Source organism: Denticeps clupeoides, chromosome 3, assembly GCF_900700375.1.
Source record: "Denticeps clupeoides chromosome 3, fDenClu1.1, whole genome shotgun sequence".
Taxonomy (NCBI): domain Eukaryota; kingdom Metazoa; phylum Chordata; class Actinopteri; order Clupeiformes; family Denticipitidae; genus Denticeps; species Denticeps clupeoides.
In genome coordinates this window covers 10,034,215-10,055,949 of record NC_041709.1, presented here as the reverse complement: position 1 = coordinate 10,055,949, position 21,735 = coordinate 10,034,215, and the positions used below count along the sequence as shown (strand labels likewise).

At 44.4% G+C, this 21,735-nt stretch overlaps 1 protein-coding gene across 2 annotated transcripts; it reads left to right on the top strand.

The window, feature by feature from the left end:
- Positions 1-952: 952 nt before the first annotated feature.
- LOC114786763 (MOB kinase activator 3B) lies at positions 953-20,238 on the top strand. 2 transcript variants are annotated; one of them, XM_028974189.1, is made up of 4 exons: positions 953-1,062; positions 8,139-8,676; positions 17,439-17,641; positions 19,164-20,238. In XM_028974189.1, the coding sequence occupies exons 2-4, from the start codon at positions 8,259-8,261 to the stop codon at positions 19,191-19,193; spliced, it is 651 nt and encodes a 216-aa protein (XP_028830022.1). In that variant the 5' UTR covers positions 953-1,062; positions 8,139-8,258; the 3' UTR covers positions 19,194-20,238. The 2 variants fall into 2 exon arrangements, with proteins under 2 accessions (XP_028830022.1, XP_028830023.1); XM_028974190.1 differs by lacking the exon at positions 953-1,062 and adding an exon at positions 2,170-2,359.
- Positions 20,239-21,735: the final 1,497 nt, after the last annotated feature.

The following is a 21,735-nucleotide window of genomic DNA, read 5'->3' as shown; positions in this document are numbered from 1 at the left end:
TGAATTGTTCATACGACCTTAAAGCATTGCTCATCTCATGAAAAGTCATCTCTGTACGTTGTAGAGCATTGAACTCAGCTCGACTTAAAACATTTTTAACTTCTTATCTGATTGTATGCAATAAGGTGCAGAGCTTGAGTGACAGTAGTGACTCATTTGCATAAGCCTGAAAAACTTGTTTTGCAGGGCTTGTTTTTATTGATTACTTGAGTGCTGCTATTCAGGAGCTGGTCTGAAAATGGTGAAATAGCCTTCATGTCATTAGTAATTAAATCAAAAGCAGGAAATTCAGCCTGTGTGTTTTTGAGATTGGGTTTCTAACAACATTCTACTCTTTGCTTTTTTGGCAGCGACGAGACCGTATCTCTATTTAGCAATAATTATCATTAATAATATTTTATTACATGGATTTTGTTTGACATTCATAAAATTGGTTAGGGAAGGGGTCAATGTTTTATACTAATTGGTTGGTAAATTAAAATTAGCTGTAATCATGACCAATTACTACAAGGGTTGTCCTGTTTGCCTGGTTTTTACCAAAACACATTACGGTAGCTAATCAAAGCCATATTTGTAGAAACGCTTGAACAAACACTTTTGGCAAGGATGCCTTATTGCGTTACAATTGCAGTTGTGTGGAGTGTCATCAGGAAGAAACAGAGAAAAATAACAGTTTGCAATTGTGAATCCATGAAGAAGCATTTGCGGCCGCCATTGTCACGCGTCGGGCTGTTCCCACTGTTAGTTGGCTGATGTTTTGTTTGTTGGGGTTGCTGTAAACAACGCGCAGTGCGACGAGGACGAACACGTGTGAGCCCGTGCAATTCTTGTATTGACCGTGACGTGGGTGTCTGTCCACCAGATGGCGCCCTCGTCGGGCTCCGTGCTGATTGGTCGTCGTCCGACGAATCTGACGTCACACGCAGCCGCGTCACGTTTGTAAACAGACGCCGCTCGCTGCCCATTGGCTCCGCGGCGCGGATTTGTGGCGCTGCTCCCGGCCGGAGGAGGCAGACCGCCGGTCGCTGAGCGGGACCGAACCGCGCCGCGCCGCCTAGCACGGTAAGGGGGTCGTGCGTTTCTTTCCGACTCGGTCTGTGTCGACGTCGTCGTGAGTCACGTGTAACTTTTTACGGAAAGACGCGGGAGTTTCACTCTCTGCAGTAACGCAACTTCAACTGTGTTCACGCGAAAGAGGTCGTTTAAAAAATTATAATAATATATATTTTTATTATTGGCCAGTGGAACTCCAATGCTGCTCTAGCCAGTTTCGGTTATTAAGGTCGCAGCCACTGACCCACAATTAAGAAATGTCCTGGGTGTAAGATGGAAGTGCAGGAGCCGCGGACTGACGTAGAGGTAGTTTAATCATTTACGTTTATGGCGTGTGGCAGACGCCCTCGTCCAGAGCGACATACAACTTGCTTTCGTGTTTACCACCAGTGAGCTAATCGGGTCTGATTCACTGGGACTCAAATCATTTTGTTTCCTTCCGTAAGTCAGACTATAAGAAAGTTACAAGTTGGTCTAAGTATTCTCTAAAGGGATAAGGTCTTAAGATGAACGTTAAGCCGGTTTAAATGCGTCTGTTTCAGGGGTTGGGAGCAGATGTAACAGCAGAGAAAATGTTCTCTTGTTCTGCCCCGCATCATAATTCAGTTCCATTTTTTTTTTAATGATGGTGCCTACATGTTGAGTCAGACTGGGACGTGGTCATAGATCTGTTTTAATTCAACTGAAAGAGCTGCAAAGGCTCTTTAGAAATAACATTTATATTATGAATGTATGTTACAGTAGAATAGCCCACCAAATGAATTTATTTTTCCCCTCGTGATGTAATAAAATCAGCCATGGTCAGTGTCTGAGGCTCATGAACAATTCCTGTAAGTTGCTTCTTTTGCAAGCGAAACACCTACACCAATTTACATATGAAGCGGAAGTATCTGTGTAGGGTGAGTAGTTTCAGAGTGGCCCTGTTGTGCTCTCTGTTGTGTTGCTGCTGTGGTAAATTGTCACTAATGATTTCTGTAACGATTCAGAAGAGTTTGTGGGAAAGTTTAAAAAAAAAAAAAAAAAAAAAAAAAAACTGGTCAGTCGCCTCGACCACAAACGTCGCTTCCGGTCACGCACACACATTTCCAGCGTTCAGAGCGTCAGTCGGAGAAGTTCGCCTTCACGTCGTCCACGGCGCCAGTGGCACGCGTGTTTGTGTAGCGTGTAAAGCCGAGTTCCGTGCGGCTAAACTTTACTCCCCGGTGTGGATACAGTGTGGAGCAACGTCGCCTCGGCCCAGACCAGACAGCCACGTACTCAGACCGACGGAATGTCCTGGAATATTTGCAGATCAAGGTTAAGCACTGTGAGTTAAACATTGACGGGTTCGAACGCTCTGCCCGAACCGAAGGAGAGCCTTGAGATTCTTTTCCGTTCGTTTTGTGCACGGCGGTGAGGACTGAATCGGACCCTAACGTCCTCGGCGATAGTGCGTCCCAGTGCACCTACAGGCACAAAAGAGCGGTAATCCCTGTCGGGAGGGCAGCTGGGGCATCTTTGTGCTCTGCCGCCGGGGAGCGAGCCAGGAGCACGTGGCCGGGCCAGTTTTGACTCGGGGATTGGACCACAGCCGCCGCTTGTGTGCGGGTCCACTCATCTCCTAATCCCGCCGCCGCGCCCGCATGCCAGCTGTCAGGCCGCAATGGATATAGTGCAGCCGTAATCTGGACAAACGATGGTGTTGCGTCAAGCGATGCTGTTCTCCCTCGCGACAGGGGCAGTGGTGGCCCAGCGGTTAAGGAAGCGGCCCCTGTAATCAGAAGGTTCGAATCCCGAGCTGCCGAGGTTCCACTTGGCAAAGCACCGTCCCCACACACTGCTCCCCGGTCGCCTGTCATGGCTGCCCACTGCTCACCCAGGGTGATGGGTTAAAAGCAGAGGACACATTTCGTTGTGTCACCGTGTGCTGCGCTTCAGTGCACAATGACAATCACTTTCACTTTCATAATGCCGGGATCGGAGTTTGCCAACAATACAGTGCGAGTCAAACTAAAACCGAGCAGCGCTGGTGACTCATGTTTAAAGGACTGTAAATGTGCATCAGGCTAGAGTCTCCAGAGGGTCAGTCAGGCCGCACAGTGTGTGTGTGTGTGTGTGTGTGAGGGCAGAACAGAAGCGGCTCTGACATCAGACCACTGCCCTGCAGCAATCAGATATTTTGGGATTTTTTTTTTTTTTTTTCTTTTCTTCCACCCTCATTTCCTCCCTTTCCCTCCACCCGGTCAGCCCATGTGGGTGAGTGTGATGTCATCGCTGTTCCGTCACGTCAGTAAATTCATCCTCTGACACATTAGCTGCCGTGATTTTCCCTATAAGTGGATTCGCTGCGTTGGCGGTCAGTCATCATTTGTTCTCAGAGCACCTGCTGTGCACGTTTTTTTTTTTTTTTTTTTTTTTGAGGACGAAGGCTGTAAAAGTGTCCTTGTTCCCACAAGCCTACATGCCACCCTCCCCCAGCGAGAAACTCCCAACAAGCCTCATTAGAGAACAGGCCTTTTCTGTTCCAGTGTGGCACTCTTATTCAGAAGAACAGTCATGAGCCAGCCCCACAACGTGCTGAGGTCTGATTGGACCAAATCTTTTACTCGCCTGGTTAAACTCAAAGCAGCAGCAACAGCCAGAACAAACCCTTGAATTGTTTGTTAAGAACGAGCTGCCCAAGAATGGGGGGAAAAAGACGTTTTTCTGCTACATTGTCGTATTGCATTTGTTTATGGGCGTTTTGGTCCCTTTGGGGTGACATCAAAAGTCAAAAGTTCAACCCCCATCATACCTACTGCCATTATGTCCCTGAACAAGACCGTTAACCCTGTTGCTCCAGGGGGGCTGACCCTGTAATTAACAAATCTGCAGCACTTTGCATCACAGCATTGGTTAAATGTAAATTTCTCTTAAGACCAGACATCGGTTCCTCTGTTGGCTCTTAGCGAGCCTGGATTTTTTGTGACTCGGGGACTCTCTGTGGGATGCTTTACCAACATTGATGCTAATGGCCATTGGTCAGATGTTTCTGTGCTTTCTTTGCTCTTTGCTTTTGAAGTCGATGTTCTTCTACGTTTATGACCTCAAATCATAGATAACAAAAAGGCTCGGCGGGAGGTGTTTTGCCAGCATTGTCTGTCCGATGTAATAAATGACGAAGGGAAGAGGCTAAATTGTGACTTTGTTCTGAGTGAAAGGTCCACAGCTGTTGTCCCACCTTCCAGCTTCCGTTTTGAGGAGACAGCGCGCCATTGGGTAGGATTACGGTTTAAGCCTAATCGTTATGGTGCTGACTGCCACTGACCGGTTTGGTGGCTGAATTAGCATATGGCTGCTGCTGCAGTGCAGGTCATCATCTTCCTCAGCACTGGCCCAGATTCAGGCAGACGCAGTCTGGTTTCAGATGCTTTTAGAACAAGATGCACGGGAATAGAGTACATATGCCAGGCATCAAAAAGAAAGCGCTGGGCTTGTTCTATGATGTTCTGGTTTTGTCCGTCGTGCTTCATGCTTTAATTTTCATCGCTGAGTATAAAACACACGTATTGTTTTGTGTTTTGGCCCCAGCATTATGCAATTACATTATAATAATATCTTTATCAAATCAAGAAAAGATTCCTTTGCATAAATGGTTAAATGGTTAATGATTGCAGCTGCTAAGTAACCCTAAATTATATCATTCACCCAGTTATGTGAATCTGTAATGAAGATATGAAATATTAATTTTATGAATCATTTACTATCCATTTCGGTTGTTTTGTGTCAAGATAAAATACCAATCAGGAGGATTTAATTTCTTCACACCAGTCTTGTGACGGGACAAGAGTAATATTCATGTAGGGTATTTACATGGTTCTGTACACTGTAGTGCTGAGCGAACAGCAGGATGGGGTCATAAATGTTTTAAAGAGCTTCTCCACAGCGCGTACTCCCGTCTGTTTGGTAACATTGTCTTTAAAAAGAATCCAAAACCACAGCTCCCCCACAGTCGCAGTTCCACCCAGTTCCTGCGTTGACTAAAGGAACATCGTGTTACATTGTGTAATGAAGTAGTCATCATCCAGCTCATATTTAACAAACACACACATACACTAATGCAAGGATGCCAGCAACAACCTGTTATGTACTGCAATGATAAGGAGTCAAATTATTCTGTGTACATGTTTGAATTGGGTGGTGGTGGCCTTGAGGGTAAGGAAGCGGACCCATAATCACAAGGTTGCCAGTTCGAATCCCGAACCAAGGTGCCACTGAGCAAAGCACTGTCCCCACACACTGCTCCCCAGGTGTCTGTCATGGCTGCCCACTGCTCACTAAGGGTGATGGTTAAAAGCAGAGGACACATTTCGTTGTGTGCACTGTATGCTGTGCTGCTGTGTATCACAATGACAATCACTTTCAGTTTCATATGCCTGGACAAGGAAAACGCCGTGATTTGTGAGTTGAAGAGTTGTATAAAAGACCAGGCCATGTTTGTTCTGTCTTGCCTTGTAAATTGTTTCATTATCAGGCAGATGCTTTTACTTATTTATCAATTTGTTTAACTGAAGTATTTCCTAAAAAGGAAGTTATTCTTAGCTTTCATTTGAAACCCTAAAAGCTTGATAGACCATGTTGCGTATATATGAATTGTTTCTTACATTAGTACACTTGCTCTACTTCTTCTCATATCCATTTAGCAACAAGCATCAGAAAGCACTGTCAGAAAGCAGTGTGGTCAGAAGATGACAGGAAAGTAGTGAAATGCTGTTAGACTAGTTTGTTTGAGGTCACAAGTTGAGCTGAAAAACGACAAATTATCACCAGCGACCTTATCATTGTTGTACTTCATGTCATGGCCATGTAAGCAGATATGATCATGATTATGCAAAACATATTATAATTTGCTTGCCACTCTTTGAGAGCCATTCTCTTATTGATTTTGAAGCATTACTGGTCATGTCAGGGAGGAATGAGGAATTGAATAAATGAATGACTAAATGATTGAAGTGTTATAGTGACCATGATTACATTCTTGTTGTCACCCATTTGTGTTGTGGATACATTCTAGATCAAGGTTAGGCAACCCTTTAACACTCAAAGAGCAATTTGGACCCAGTTTCCACAAAAGAGCCGCAAAAATCAAGATAATACTGCATATATTCTTTTTGATTGTGTGTTATGTATAAAAGAACTAGGCTATTGTGTTGCTTGTGAACATTTATTTTAAAAAACCAATTGAGGCGCCATTTGGGGGTGGTGTTTCGGATGGGTTGGGGGGTGAACGCTGCCGTTTTTTTTTTTTTACTCGCATGGATATGCGTGTAGAAACCAAAGATTATATCACCCAGACAAGTCTAAAAACCTGGCCGGACATGTTCAGTGATAAGTGGAGATCTGGTCACCCTACCCTAGTGTTGGCTATGCTTACTCTACACAACTTTATTATCAACTTAAAGTCAACATATGCAAATAATTAAACACTAAATATTTGCAAACAACTCTTTACTCACCCCAACAGGCATGAGATTTAGAAATGCTACTCTAATTGAACAAACTGATTAACAGCTCTGGGAGGGGTGGTGGGCATATACGGCATTTGTGACATACATTTTGAGCAACAAAAAATTAAACACGTTGCATTTTAATGTTACAAGATCACAAAAATCTTCAAATTTTGAACTACAAACAACAGATAAAAATAAAATACACTTAAATTATTGTTTATTTTCTAAAGCTACAGAGAGCTGCAGTGTGAGGATGAAAGTGCCATTTACAGCATTTATCAGACGCCCTAATCCAGAGCGATTTACAATCAGTAGTTACAGGGACAGTCCCCCCTGGAGCATCTTAGGGTTAAGTGTCTTGCTCAGGGACACAATGGTGGGATTTCAACCTGGGTCTTCTGGTTCATAGGCGAGTGTGTTACCCACTAGGCTACTACCACATGCGGCTCTAAAAGCAGAAGATATAAAATATGAAAGAAGATAAATCTCAGCCATCCCAGCTGTTAAGTTGTCATTGATGCAGGAGAATACATGGAGCAGCTACAGGGGTCAGGTGCTTTCACGCCAATTGTCTCATGTTCTCAGTGCGGCTTAAATAAATATCACCCTGGGGTGTCTGTGAAACTGAGCTTGTTGAAAAATCAAGAAAGAGCCTGGGAAAATGTCGCCCTGCTGATTGAAACTGATGATTAAAAAAGGGTGAGGCTCTGGCATCAGATGCGAAAATGTGCTGTATGGCCTAATCAGAATTTCAGGTAAATACCAAAAGGAAATGTTCCAAAAGTTCCAGTTACCTTTTGTCTATAGACTTTTTCCTCTTGTAACACCAACTACTGGCACAGAACCAAGCAGCCAGCCACAAATTTATGTCAATATCAGCCTAGATTTCCAAAACCTGCTGCAAACTCAACTTTTAGGAAGTGCTCAACATTTCCTGTGATTCATCCTGACTACAGGAGAACATCTGTTATTTCTAACTGTATTTGATTTCTGCAAAATATCCTTTCCATTATGTATGGACAGTTGCATACATGATCAATGTCTTATGACAGCCATACATTTCTTGTTTCTCCTACTACTCACAATGTTACTTTTCCACAAATAAAATTGAAGGAATTCACCTCAAGCTTCACAAGTTGTAAGTACGCTGCATGGGGGGGAGCAGAGATGTTCACGACCCTGACATCACCACACAATAATCTTTTGTGCTGGTACCCGAGCAAGTAGAAACAGGATCCACACTCACTGATACCCATCAGCTTAAAAAGCCCTGAGCAGCTCCCTGCACATATCTGCAACTTGCTGGCAGCAACAGTATTCCTGTCATTCCTGATTTTTTTTTTTTTTTTTACATTTCACTCATGGATTTGAAGGATTCGGGATTCGAAGCGTTTATTGTTTGCAGTCCACATACAAATGCCAAGTCAGGGTGGGAAAAGACGTGCCTCTGTCTTAGTTCACATAAGCTCTATAAAATCTGTAAGGCTGAGCAAATTAAGACATATAGTACATGTATGTGTTCAAAAATTTAACATGAACTAGATCTACTTTTGCACTTGAGTATGAGAAGTACAGAGAGTCGTGTAAGGACTTGTCGCTTTGCTCTGCCTCGTACAGGATACCATGCCCTGAGGCTTACCTTCAGACACCGAAGAGCAAAGAAAAGAAGCTGCAACCTGCTACTATTAGGAACTACTAGTGGTACCAGCACCTCCAGCGAGGTCCATCGCCCTCAACATGTCCATCGCCCTCAAACAAGTCTTCAACAAGGACAAAACCTTCCGGCCCAAGCGCAAGTTCGAGCCGGGCACGCAGCGCTTCGAGCTGCACAAGCGCGCGCAGGCCTCGCTAAACTCGGGGGTGGACCTGAGGGCGGCCGTGCAGTTGCCTCATGGGGAGGACCTGAACGACTGGGTGGCTGTGCACGTGGTGGACTTCTTCAACCGCATCAACCTCATCTACGGCACAGTCTGCGAATTCTGCACGGAGAAGACGTGCCCCATCATGTCCGGGGGGCCGCGCTACGAGTACCGCTGGCAGGATGACCACAAGTACAAGAAGCCCACAGCGCTCCCCGCGCCACACTACATGAACCTGCTGATGGACTGGATTGAGGTCCAGATCAACAATGAGGACATCTTCCCGACAAGCATAGGTGAGTATAGAACTGTCAATCCTACGAACATCCTACTCCCATGTCCCACAGCCCGTAACTGTATACCCCTCTGCCCCTCAGTAGACAACTCGCCTTTATTATTGATTAACTACATATCACTAATGCACTAACTACAAGGGACAAAGGCATTGAACTGCCATCTCTGGTCCTAGGAATGTTAAGGGGTTACACCCTTATTCGTCTAATGAACTAACTACAAGGGACAAAGGCATTTCTGGTCCTAGGAATGACACCCTTATTCGTCATTCTGGACAATTTAAATGCCCTGCTTTCAATATGTCACCTGCACAATGTCCTTGTACAAAACCTACCTGACAATCTACCTGCATGTATGGTGTCTTTCAGCACATTTCTTCATGAATTCTGTTTGCCACACTAGCGAACGTGACATTGGCAAACGGCAAAAACCTCCCTCGTCTGCCCTCACCACAATAGATGGCTGCCCCTGCATATCTGGGATTAAAGAGACATAATGTGTGCAGCTTCTGCACATCTACAAATCAGCTTACGCATGAAAGGGCTGAATCTCTTACTGCTACTTCAGAAGCATTAAACAGATCAGTGCGGCGTATGTGACCTTGTCTCCGGACAGCGTGTAAAAGCGTGCGGATGCTGTTGAGGAAGAACCAAAGACCAAACTCCGCCGTTCTTCTGGACAGTGAAGGTGTTACTCAGACTTTAAACTTCATACATAACATTATGTGTTTCTGGACAGACACACGCTATCCATCGATTATCGAAAGATCGGGTCATATTAATGTGCCGTAGATGCTAAGTTTTGATGGCTTTTGTCTCGCCTTTATTTATTTCCCTCCCCCGTCTGTGGCTAACAGTGCGCAGACTCCCTAAAGTCCGCCGTGTCCAAGGTGGCTATCACTGACAGGAAACACGATCAGCCGCATCCTGTCAATTATTCAAAGATATTTGATCCCCAAAGGCCCCTTCGTCTCCCAAAAAACGTTCCCCCACACTGAAACTGTATCGCCTCGGCCTTTGTTCCCCTCGTGGCTTACAGGAGCACCAGCCCCTTGGTGTTTAGGTCCCTCGGCGCTCTCAGCGACGCATCAATTATTGACTTGGAAGCATGTGCTATGTCATGGTTGTAGCGCTGACTCCATTTGTATAGAAGGGGCCATGTTTTATTCAGAAATGTTAAAGGGAGTCTCAGATTAATGGCTCTGCAGCATGTTGCGTTGGCCACACCCGGAAAGGGGCACGATCACCAGCTGAGAGCTGAACCCCTTTAAACCCCTTAGTGGAGTCATCAGAAAGGGATTAGCAGTGCCTGGAATGTTCTGTGTCTGTTTGGTTTTATTCATACACACACACACACACACACACATGGGCAGTGGTGGCCTAGTGGTTAAGGAAGCGGACCCGTAATCAGAAGGTTGCCGGTTCGAATCCCGATCCGCAAGGTGCCACTGAGGTGCCACTGAGCAAAGCACCGTCCCCACACACTGCTTCCCGGGCGCCTGTCATGGCTGCACACTGCTCACTAAGGGTGATGGGTTAAATGCAGAGGACAAGTTTCACTGTGTGCACCGTGTGCTGTGCTGCTGTGTATCAGCTGAGCTTTTAAACTCCTGGGATCAGGGCGTTCGGTGTCAGGAGTGGCATCAAAATACACACACGCTGCACGCGAGCGGTGGCCATGGAACATCTGATGTCACGTCCCGAGAGAGAGAGAGAGAGAGGCTCTTTTGTCGTCGCAAGTGGACGTGCTCTAATGGAGGCAACACCGTGATTTGGTGATAAGGTGTGACTCCCGCCTTTCGTTGCGATGGCTGAAGAAAGGCCGCTTTGTCCCGTCTCTGTGAATGCGGCATCAGGTGTATTGTGTGTTGAAAGGCCTGATCTGTCGGCCCGGCCACTGAGGTGTTAAACCGCCACTGATCGTCTCTCTACGGGGCGAGATATGCGAGCACGTTGCTTGAACAATCAAGTCTTTTCAAGGATTTTCAGATTAGCGTTCGCTAATCCTTGTTGAGCAGACCAGGATCGCGGACTGCTTATAAAAACTGAGAAGGGCGTGTGTGCGTTTGTGCTACAGTACGAGGGCTATTTATTCAAGGCAAACTTTGTGATGGGTCTTGTTATGTAACTGCTGCATTACAGAAGGGTTGCAGACGCTGTCAGGAGGGATTTACAAAGTTCCGCACGCGGCCTGGCTCTGACTCTGACGTAAGAAGCACTTTATTTAGTCACCAAGGACCCGAAGAGGTCCCCCCCGATTCAACGGTACGACTCCTGAATCACCAATTCACCCCGTCTTCCGCTCCCTGTAAGGGACGTTTGGGTGCTGGATTCTGCTAATAGGATTTAGCTGGACTTCCTGCAACCAGCATGTAGTTGCTCCACCATGCGCTGGGTTCTTAGCTTTTTACTACCCTGACATGACGAAGCTGCAGTGTACTGCTGGTTCTAACATATCTGGGGGTTGTTCCTCTAGAGGCATTTAATGAAGGAGAAATAAGAACTGTTTCTTTACAAGGAATTGTCCTGTGAAATCAAACCAATTACAAGGTTGATTTGCTCAGTTTATTGCTGAAGTAATATTTTGATTCACAATCAAAGTATTAGTCATAATGATGACAGTTGTGATCATAACCGTGCGGCCATTAGTCATCATTGGCCATCAGTTGAGCCTCATGGGGTGTAGTGTAAGTAAACAGTGCCTGGGCATCATGCTGTTCCTCTGTGCCTAAACTCCGTCAGTCCTTCACATGTAAAAGTGATATGATGACAGACAAATATGCTTCTGAGTTTTACAGAGTAATATAACGGGATGCCACGGTTTGCATGTTTTTAATTAGTAACAATAGCGAAATACACCAGTATTAGTTTAAAACATGCAGAAGATACAGCTTGAACCCTCTGCTTAATCAGTTTAGTGTGACCAGGGCGAGAAGGAAGTTCCTGTCACAAGGACGTGACATCCTGTGCCTTGGCACCTGGAATTCCATTTGACCTTTCACCTCCTTAGAACAACTACTAGGCTAAATGTCTTCAGACAGAGAGATGCCTGTCGTCTGTCATGAACAGTGGGCGTGGAGATAATTGCCTGTTTGGAAACCCTACAGGGCTGTATATGCCTAAACGGCTGGCATGGCGCAAAGCAGTTTTAAAGAAGTGTGTAAAAATAAAAATGGGAGGTCTAGGGGTTTATTGTGTTCTTCTGTCGACATCACGTCTGCTCCGTGCTTGTTCTAATAATTCCGATTTTTGAACGGCAAAATGTTTTTTTTTGTTCTCCTGTCACAAAAGTGAAACAGACTGTCCAAAAGTCACCGCTGCAGTAATGTCCTAATAATGAGAGGCCTGGACACCCGTCCTCTTATTACACGGCGACGCGGCTACTCGTTAGCCTGCCGGCACGTGACCTCAGAGCGCCAACGTAAACCCACCACTGTGGCCCAGAGGCCTGTGCGCTGCACAAAAATAAAGAGTCACGGTGAGGGTAAAGTGCGCCGCTTCTCTCGCTCCGTGATCGGATGGGCGTGTTTTTATAGCTTTTTAAAAGTTGTTTGTTGTCTATAAAAATGGTTTTAACAGCTCAAACGCCACTGCTGGTTTGTTCAGGCACATTTGGTAATTTGTTAAGTCAGCGGGTTCTGGAGGACTTTGTTGTGTGTGTAGAAGCCCTCTCTGTGTCTCGTTGGGGGGTTGGCTCTATGGGTGGTCCTGCAGAATAGCTATGTGAATAGCTATTTTTTTCCTATGTTCTCTGGACATGCTCTCCGTTTGTCTTTGTGTCCCTGTGTAGGGATGCAGGGCAACCAGGGAATAATTATGAGATTTTTGCTAAAGACTTTCCAAAGTCTTAATTCACATCTAAAACTGTGGATGGTTTGATCTAAACTGTCAGGCTTCGTTGTAAAGCTGATAATATGAGGTTGCATGCAAACATGCATGGTTGGAGGGGACATAAAGGTTATCCTGATTGATTGGATGGCTTGTTGTCTTCACACTGACTCGGAGCGATCCTCAGAAAAATCCCACCATGCCGCGGGCATCGTGCTCCTTGCCTGTTCCAGTGCCAGCCACTGCTGCCATCTGTTAACGCTGCGCTTGCCAAGGCCTCCGCTCTCTCTCAGCAATCAACCAAAGTCTTGTTTATTCAGCATGTTTATTTCGAACATTATAAAGATGGACATCACACCAGATTGACTTCCCGGTGACTGATGTGCTGTACGTTTTGATTTCTACTTTTCCCTTTGTTTTTTGGATGTGCTTTTCCTCAGGGAAGAGCCAGTGTCGCCACCACTGGGCTGTTGGCACAGAAGACCTTTTTTTAGCGTGGTCAGGATATCCCTGCTCGTGTGAAGTGCAATCCAAGGCCACAGCTCCTGCGCAATTAGCTGTAGGTCGTGTGCATTGATTTGTCCCAGCGTTTCTAAGGCACATGAGTGACGCTCACTAAGCGCATCCATGTAACAAAAACTGCTTGTGGACAAAAGCTTCATGGTTTTGGATGCTTTCTTCACCTGAACCGAGCTCAGGGCTCAATAGGCACACAGGGATGAAAGTAAGATGAAATGGTCTATTAATGCACACCAATCTTCCCAGATGTACACAAATAAACCCACAATATGTATTACTCAGTAATATATATTACACAGAAAACATGTTTTTTACATGGATAGCATGCATGCAGATGTTGGAGAGTGAGAAACAAGACTAATTATATAAATTAATTAAGATATACATTTATTTTCATCTTATTTTTAGAGCCAGTATGCTGTAGGTTCCCCTGGGTATGTGTCCATTTGATAGGATTATATAATAGTCATCCTGTGTGTTAAAAAGAATGTGGTTTCTGGGTCAGAATTCATCCAGTTTATATTTTTCTGGTTATTATTGTATGCTGTCCCTATGTGGCTCATTCTTTACCCTGTCTTGACATTTCACTTACTTGTGATGTCATATGCAACACTGACTGTGGAGAGCTGTGACTCTATAATATGAAGGGATGGTAAACTTTATGTAGCAGCATGTTTAGTTCAAATGATCTAATCAAATTAGCCTATTTTTTTAATGAACTTTTTTTAATGAACTCTTCACACCGTACTATTACAAATTCAGGACCGTGGTTAACTGTGTGATTACAGGAAACAGAGCTGAACCCATCTTCCTTCTGAAACATGCCGGGTGTGAATGTGGTGCCTGAGGGGAGAGAGGAAAGGGAGTGGCAGGGAGTGGAGGGGGGGTGGCGGTCCAGCAGCTGCAGGGTCCCTTTTTACGCCTTTTATAATGTTCCCCGGAGGGAAGAAAGTCCGTATACAGTGGCTCGGGGGAGGCCTGCTGGAGATTGAGGTTCACACCTTCTGATGTAATGAAGCTGCATGGTGAGGAGGGTAACTGACTCTGAATGTAGTGGCATGTCATGTACAATGTTTAGTGGTCAATGCCCATGTTGCTTAAATATAGAAAGACTTCCGTTCATGTACAGTTGGCACAAAGTTTGTTAACAATTTTTTTTTTACTGGTTGTGTGTGTGTTTTACAGAGATCCTTTTGCTGATAATGGGGGTTAATTTGGAGGAACTATATTACATTTAACATGTGGGGAGGGTTTGCGAAAGTCACATTCACTTGTTTGCCAGTAAGAATTCTTAAATGCAAGTGGTGATAATCTGTCTGCATGTCTGGTTTGGTAATGGACGTGGCCTTGAGGTGACTATAACAAAGATCATGTTTGTGAAGTCTGCTGGTGCCCCGTGAACAAGGAGTCAAAGTCAAAGTCAGCGTTAGTATCAACAATGAAAATGGAGGAAGAATGGGGGACTCTACCTTCTGTGCACTACGCCTGTGTACAGTGGACCCACAAACCCTCTTTTTAAAAATCTCATTAGAAGTCTGTCCTCTGGTCTCAGAGATAATTACGCAACTAAAAGTTAGTCAGTATCTCTGTTAGTTATGTCTGCGTTATGACCACTATAGCACTGTCGACAGGTCACCACCACACTTTATCTGTGTGTTCCACTGTGTGGTGACATATTCTGCTTAAGATAATGAAACTTTATTTCATCCTATTTGATTTCTGCCATCAATTTTCACTATGAAACAGTTACTGAGCAGCACAGAAACACGGCTGTGGGTTGTTTTCCGAAAACCCTGCGCTGAATTCAAAAGATAAAACCCAGACCTGCGGTCATGATGACAGCAATGACACAAGAAACCTGTCTGCACCAGTGGAGCAAGAGTTCAGAGCCCCATGAATTCTTCATTCTCATCGGTCATGCAGCAGGACAGTGATCCCAAACACACAAAGGTGTGGAATGACCTGGTTAGCCCTGATCCAATCCCCACCGAACTGGTTCTGCCAGTTCAGAGCCTCCAGATGCCTCTGGAGTGGGCCGTATTTCTCTGATCGGTAATTATAGGAAGCGTCTTTAATTGTAGTCATCGAGGATCCGGAAGGTGTGCCTAATTATTGAGCCTTACAGGCCTATTACTGTCCCCCGAAGACACTGTTTTTCTTCAATTATGCTTTTACTCCACAGTATTTAAATGCTGTTTATTCATCTCCCTCAGGTTCCAGTTTGGGTAATATCAGGTTTGAGAGCGCAGGGGGCTTGTGTGTGTTTTCCCTATTTTTGGTCGAATGGCTATTTAGCGGTGTAGCGTCCAGTCATCTGGCATGCAGTGTGTTATTCTGATCTGTGGATGCTGACTGCATGTTGAACCCACAGTCTGAGCGCTGTTACCACCCCAGGGGACCACTAGCCCTGTAATTGGCCTGCGTTGAATAGACATGTTTCTAAAGCCGCATCAGCGCTGTCTGCTGCTAATGAGAGGCTGGCCATGCAGGCAAGTGCACTACAGTGACATCTCGGCTTTCACCATTTCTCTTTCTCTTTGACCGAATGTGCTTCACCTCATCTCTTTTATTCTTTCTATGTCGGCCACAGTGTTTGCCCAGTAATCTTTCATTCAGACACTACCATGAAGTACTACTGTGGCAGATTAAGATAATGGCTGTGGCTATGAGGCTTGGCCCTGTTGACCTGCAAAAGCAAACCCTGAGTGCTGGCGTTGAGAGGACGGACGGATGGATGGGGTAATGGATACTTTCAAACATCAACAGAAAAAAAGGTCAAGGTCAGATTTCAAGTTTAAGCTTTGCCCAATGATCTGCCGTCATTTTGTGGATAACAGCAGGTCCTCTGTGTGGTAATAGATCAATTTGGCCACTGCGTTGGAAATGTTGATTCAGGTGAATCATCTGAGATCAGCTCCAGTGTCTTTCTCACAATGATTCAGAAAATGAATCTTTTAGAGGAATGGGCAGTAGAGAGCAGCAGCCGTCAGCACCCAGAGCTCTCTACTGCCACCTGCTTGCTGTCCTGCCGAGAGGCAGTAGAGGAAAGCCAACCAAACCAAGTAGTTGGGGTCAATGTTAAGTATAACTGTTGTTTGTTCATTATGCAGGAGATTAGAAACCAGTTGGCGGTGGGTCACCATTGCATAACTGTGTTATATGCGTGCCAGTTACGGTGTCCTCGGTTTGCGTCTGAGTTTAAGTATGATATGGCTGCATGACAAAAGGATTTTTGTGAGATCCACTATGATTTACTTCATGAATGATTTGTTGTCAAGTGTGGTTTGGGACGTGTCAGCTGCTCTGTGTCTGGTTTTCTGGTCACTGAGATGTGAATTCATTTGGAAATCAGAAACTCACACACAAACACTTCCTCCTGTATATGTAGTGCTTGTGATTGATTTACGGATCTACAGTACATGTACGTCAGTTGAGTTTTAATGTAATTTCCAAAAAAAAAGAATTCTGACAACTGGAATTACCTAATGAGCAAAAATTAAACCAATTCTTCTCCTTCAAATGTGTCCATTTATCATACATTTTCAGAATATATTAAAGGAATTTTCAGGATGTCACTGATTTTCCTCTTGTATTTACATTCTTCATTCATCATAGTGTTAAAAAGGACATGTGGAAAGCAGAAGCATGATCGTGATGGATCGTTTCTTTCCAGAGGTGTGGCCGGGCCGTGGCACTGGTCCAGGAACAGTGGTCCCAGAATCAGAGAGCAGAGGCGACTCTCAAAGCCATCCACACTGTTTTAGGATCAGTTTGCTACAATATTGAGCCGAATCACCGATGTCCCATGTGATGTGTAGCCTCATTAGCTGGGCCACAGTTCTGATGGATGATGATGTCATGAAGCAATTAGGAACAAAAATGGGCAATATGTTATACGTTTGAGCAATTGGTTATATGTGGGGTCTGAATATTAAGAACTTAATGTGTTCATTTATATTTTATACTGATATTTCCCATTATGAAAATTCTTATATTTACATTGTCATCAATGATTTTGATAACACATCGATTGTGTATTTCTGTGTTGTATTTCGTACTAAACATTCTAAATTGATTTGCTGAAGGTTTTCAAAAAATGACCTTTAATTTGTATAAATGTAACTAGATTGTGTGTGTGAGGCAGAGTCTGGATTTAATCTCACTAGAACTGAGTGCCCTAGGTGCTCAAGTAATCTGGCAGTGTGTCTGAGCTCGGTCAGGAGGAGGCAGAGAGCACGGCCTCACGGATCCAATCAGATGCTGACCTCTGTGCGACCTCCCTTCTATTTCCAACCCCTTTCTGCCCCATCTGTCACTCTCATCCCAATCAATCTCTTTTCATCACCTCCACCCACATCTCCCTTCCCCTGATGCTCTGCTCCTGTCCACTCATCAATGACCATATCTGTATGTTTCAGGAATTCCATTCCCCAAGAACTTCATTCCAATCTGTAAGAAGATCTTGTGTCGGCTCTTCCGGGTCTTTGTTCACGTCTACATCCACCACTTCGACCGCATTATCCAGATGGGGGCCGAAGCACACGTCAACACCTGCTATAAACACTTCTACTATTTCTGCACAGAGCTGAACCTCATAGACCGCAAGGAGCTAGAGCCTCTGGTGAGAGCCAAGTGTGTGCGTGTGTTTCCATAAGTGCAGCACTCATATCCCATTGAAAAGTATTCATTCCTGTTACATAACATTTAGTCACACTTCCAGGAGTGCTTAACGGGCTGTGCATGGTCAGGTATATATATATCCAGCTGGGGTCTGTGTTTTACATGAGATGAGTGTGTGTGTAAGCCAGAGAGCAGATTAAAAGCTCAGTCCGAGTTTTCCTGACTTCCTGTCAACGCCTCGACCTGCCAGCCTTGCTGCTTATTGTGTGACCTGTGTCAGTGGATGTGTGGGCTGAACCTTGTACTTTCAAACAACAGATGCTCCTTATCTCACGTATGCCACTTTATCCACTTAGATAAGTTGAACTTGACGTGAAATAAAAATGTTATCTTGAGTTTATACAAAAGCTCCATCCCCCAGGCTTTCATCATGCAGATCCCCACCCCTGGTCACAATGAATGAGTTTTGGGCACCAAGCAAAGGCTGGCAATCACCAGTGGCCAAAACAAAACACAATGGCTGCTTTCTCCCCATCATCACAAGAAGCTCCCATGATCAAGCTGAAGGACCACAGAGAACGCTGCGTTACAAAGCATGCTGGAGACATCTGCAGGGCGTCTCAGGCCGACTTTCCTAAGTGGCTTCACATCCCGTTGCTGCATCTGTTATCCGAGGAGTGCAGTTGCTCTGATGATAGTAATTTTTATGCTAAAAAGCAGACAAACAACAAATATTTCATCAAAAATGATATACATATATAAATATGTATTTAATTACCCCAGCCTAAAGATTAATTATTCAGGTAAGAGTCTACTTCTGGGTATACAAAATGCAGACAGAAAGGCCAATTTCCTCCTCTTTATCTGTGACTCTGACCCAGATGTGAGTTCAGGCTTGCAGCATATCAGACTCACATTCATTACAAATACATCTGCTGCATGCTGGGAGACCTCCAATAACACACTGCCACACACACACATCGAGCTCTAGAGAGCGCTCTGAGGGATCCTCACCTGAGCTTTGAAACCTGTGATGTGTGAGATGTGTCACCGTGGGACTCCGTGCCCCAGACACACAAGAGCACATAAGCACATGCTGATCTGTCAAAGATCCATTACTGTCTGCGTCTTGATCTCTGGATGCATCAGTGGCTTCCACACTGATACAAACCATTTCAGTGTAAGTTTCCACAGAACACTACTACACCTTATTAAAATGTTATCTTAATGTTTTTTGAGTTTACAGAAATTATATTTGATTGCATTTGATGGTGGGGTTAGTTCTTTCTGTGTTTCTCCAGATCAAGAAAGGCAATCCAGTGAACTGCCATGGAAAAATTGCCCCTGGTGTTTGTATCCATACTGTGCTAGGATAGGTTAGGATATTCTGTCACATATGTGGGTTGAGAACATGGAAGGATTACAATGTTAAGCAGGTGTATGGTGATCTAAATGTTGAGAAACAAGAGCTCAATTTGTTTTTCTCTTTTTTTTTTTTCTTCTTCTTCTTCTCTGATTTACAGAAAGAGATGACATCTCGCATGTGTCACTGAGACTCAGTGGCAGCTGTCCCTTCGGAGTTTAAAGACTTTGTGTCAGAGTCCTGCCCGGTTTACAGGAGGTCACTGTAGACACCGAGGGGCGAGAGCATCCTTGACTTCAGGGTTGTGAGACATCATAAGGATTCTGCTGCCAGGGACCCCTATGCAAGCGTGAGGACCAGGGGACAAACGTTAACGTGAAAATTGATTTAACAGCTCCACCTTCAGGATGAAATCTGCGCGCCACTGTGAAACCACAACGTTCCACAAGATGTCAGTGTATCACAGACTCACAGATTCGAGATGTGGGATTTGGCTTTTTTTGCATTTTCCCTCTTTTGTCTCCTAATTCCTGGTTTTATGATGTTTAACAACAGTTTAATATTAACATTTTCCCACTAGTTTCACAAGACATTTTTAGTACATCTTTGTTAAAACAATTTGGTGTAAAAATTGCCAAATTCATACAATTTTCCTTTTGAGATCCATTTTGGGCAATTTGCTGTGTACACAACAGTTGTCCACTGTGGGTTAGAGTTTCACATCACTTCTGAGTAAGATGAGATTGCAGTGCAGTGACATGGTACTCAGTGTGGTCCAAATTCAGTGAAAGCTGTTGGTTTTAGAACTCAGAATGCACATTTAAGCATAATCAATTGTTTTCTATTCATAAAGCATCCATGCACTAGTCCATATGGCACATGCAGTGATGTCCAGTACCCATTGTGATCACCACTTCTTTCCTACATTGTGTGTTACTGTTGTCATCACCTTGTGTTGGTAGTGGCATTCTAGAGCTGCAGTGCTGTTGGTGGACAAGTATGATCCCTCAGGAGCAAACTGTTGTTTGCAGTGATGTTGGGCCCAGTTAACGCGACAACCCTGCAACCTATTCCAGGGGTATAGCCTCTGAACCAGAAATGTCTTTAATGAGACATTAACCCTTTGAATATTCTGTTGCAGTTTTGACATCTTCACTGACAAATCTGTCGTTGTTGATTTATTGTAAAAACAAAATAATAATTTGATTGAATCAATAAAGTGTATTTTGAATCACTTTGTGAGTCTTATATCTGATGTTTTTAATCCTTTGTATTGAAAAGATTCCATTTTATTATTATGTAAAATAAAAATATATATTTTGTCAGGCTTGGGCTAAAAATAAATTGTTAGGATAATAATTATCTATTTTGCTGAAATTAAGTGTTTTTACATGTTTGCAATAATAAATGAATGCTTAAATATTCCATAATAAAGTAATAATAATAATTGTCCTGATTGGTTTGCCTTTTTTGAGTGTTCTCTCATCTGATAGATGTCAAGCATCTATTGGGGACCAGGTAAAGGTGACACGCCTTTTACAGTGTGGACAGGACTGATTCAGCATTCAGGACTAACACACCCCTTTAAGCTCATTAGCACGGCCACTCTCTGTAATTAAGGTAGTGGTAAAGCGTGCATGGTGCTAAAATCCAAATAGATCGATGCATGCATAATCCCATTTCAGTGCACTTAATTCAGTCGTCAGACTAAGATTATAGCCAAGGTTTACCCAGTGAAGCTGAGTAAAGTGAGTGGAGGGGTGTAGCGTGTGTAATCTCAGATTTGACCCCTGAGTTGCGTATAAAAGAAGCTCTCCCCCAGTCTCCCAGTCAACCCTCAACATACCCACCTGTGGATTCCCATTTACAGTCGACAAAGAGCGATCGTCACTGCGTGCAGTGGCCATCCGGAGCCAAAATGGGTGAGAAAGCCTCCGGGCCGCCAGTGTGTGTGCAGATCCTCTCCATGTTCGGCTTGGTATGCTTTGGCCTCTACTGCATCGTGAAGGCTGCCTCCTTCGGCTTTTTCAACTGGTGGTACATACTGGGGGGAGCCTGCATCGTCGCCACCGCCCTGGCCTCCTTCCGTGTCTACGAGGTGTGCATCATCATGGCGCAGACGGAGCTGGCCGAGGCAGAGCCGTGTGGACCGATCCCATGACTTTTCAGGCTGTGTGGAAGACCCAACCTTTTTAATGGACATCCTTTGTTGATGTGACTCACCGGAAAGAACAACCTTCGTAAGGATCAGCAACAAAACGGGAGGATGGAGAATGGACTAGATTTTTTCGTGAATAAATGCTTGAGAGAATCAGGCCAAAGATCCAACCAATGATTTAATGAATGAGTTGAGGTGAGCTCATTTAACCATAGCTGAATATTATTTGCTGTGTCATTATAAATGCACTGTTCCCCTGTTTTACGCGTAACATATTTAATCTTCATCAGTTTAAACAATCTGACAGACATTCTGGAGGACAGGAGTGTTGCCTGCTGAGTGTAGTTTTTGACATGGAATGAGGTTTTCTTGCTGTTTTGTTTTTGTGCAGTTCCATTGCGAAACTGCAGATCCTTTGCCTTTCAGCTGATGTTAAAGCCTGTGAAAAACCCATCTGTCAGCATCTTGCAGGAGGTCAACTACCTCGAAGCGCTTCTGCTGTGCTACTCTATCTTTAGCGTCTGAACTGCAGCAAACCCCAAAGCCTGTGACCTTTCCAGGGTCGCTGGTAAAG

What these genes read in the sequence shown, in the direction of transcription:
- LOC114786763 (XM_028974189.1), top strand. Translation starts at nt 8,259, where the DNA reads ATGTCCATCGCCCTCAAACAAGTCTTCAACAAGGACAAAACCTTCCGG. An exon ending in CATCTTCCCGACAAGCATAG is followed by an intron (nt 8,677 to 17,438) that starts GTGAGTATAGAA and finishes TGTATGTTTCAG; the next exon opens with GAATTCCATTCCCCAAGAAC. An exon ending in GCAAGGAGCTAGAGCCTCTG is followed by an intron (nt 17,642 to 19,163) that starts GTGAGAGCCAAG and finishes TCTGATTTACAG; the next exon opens with AAAGAGATGACATCTCGCAT.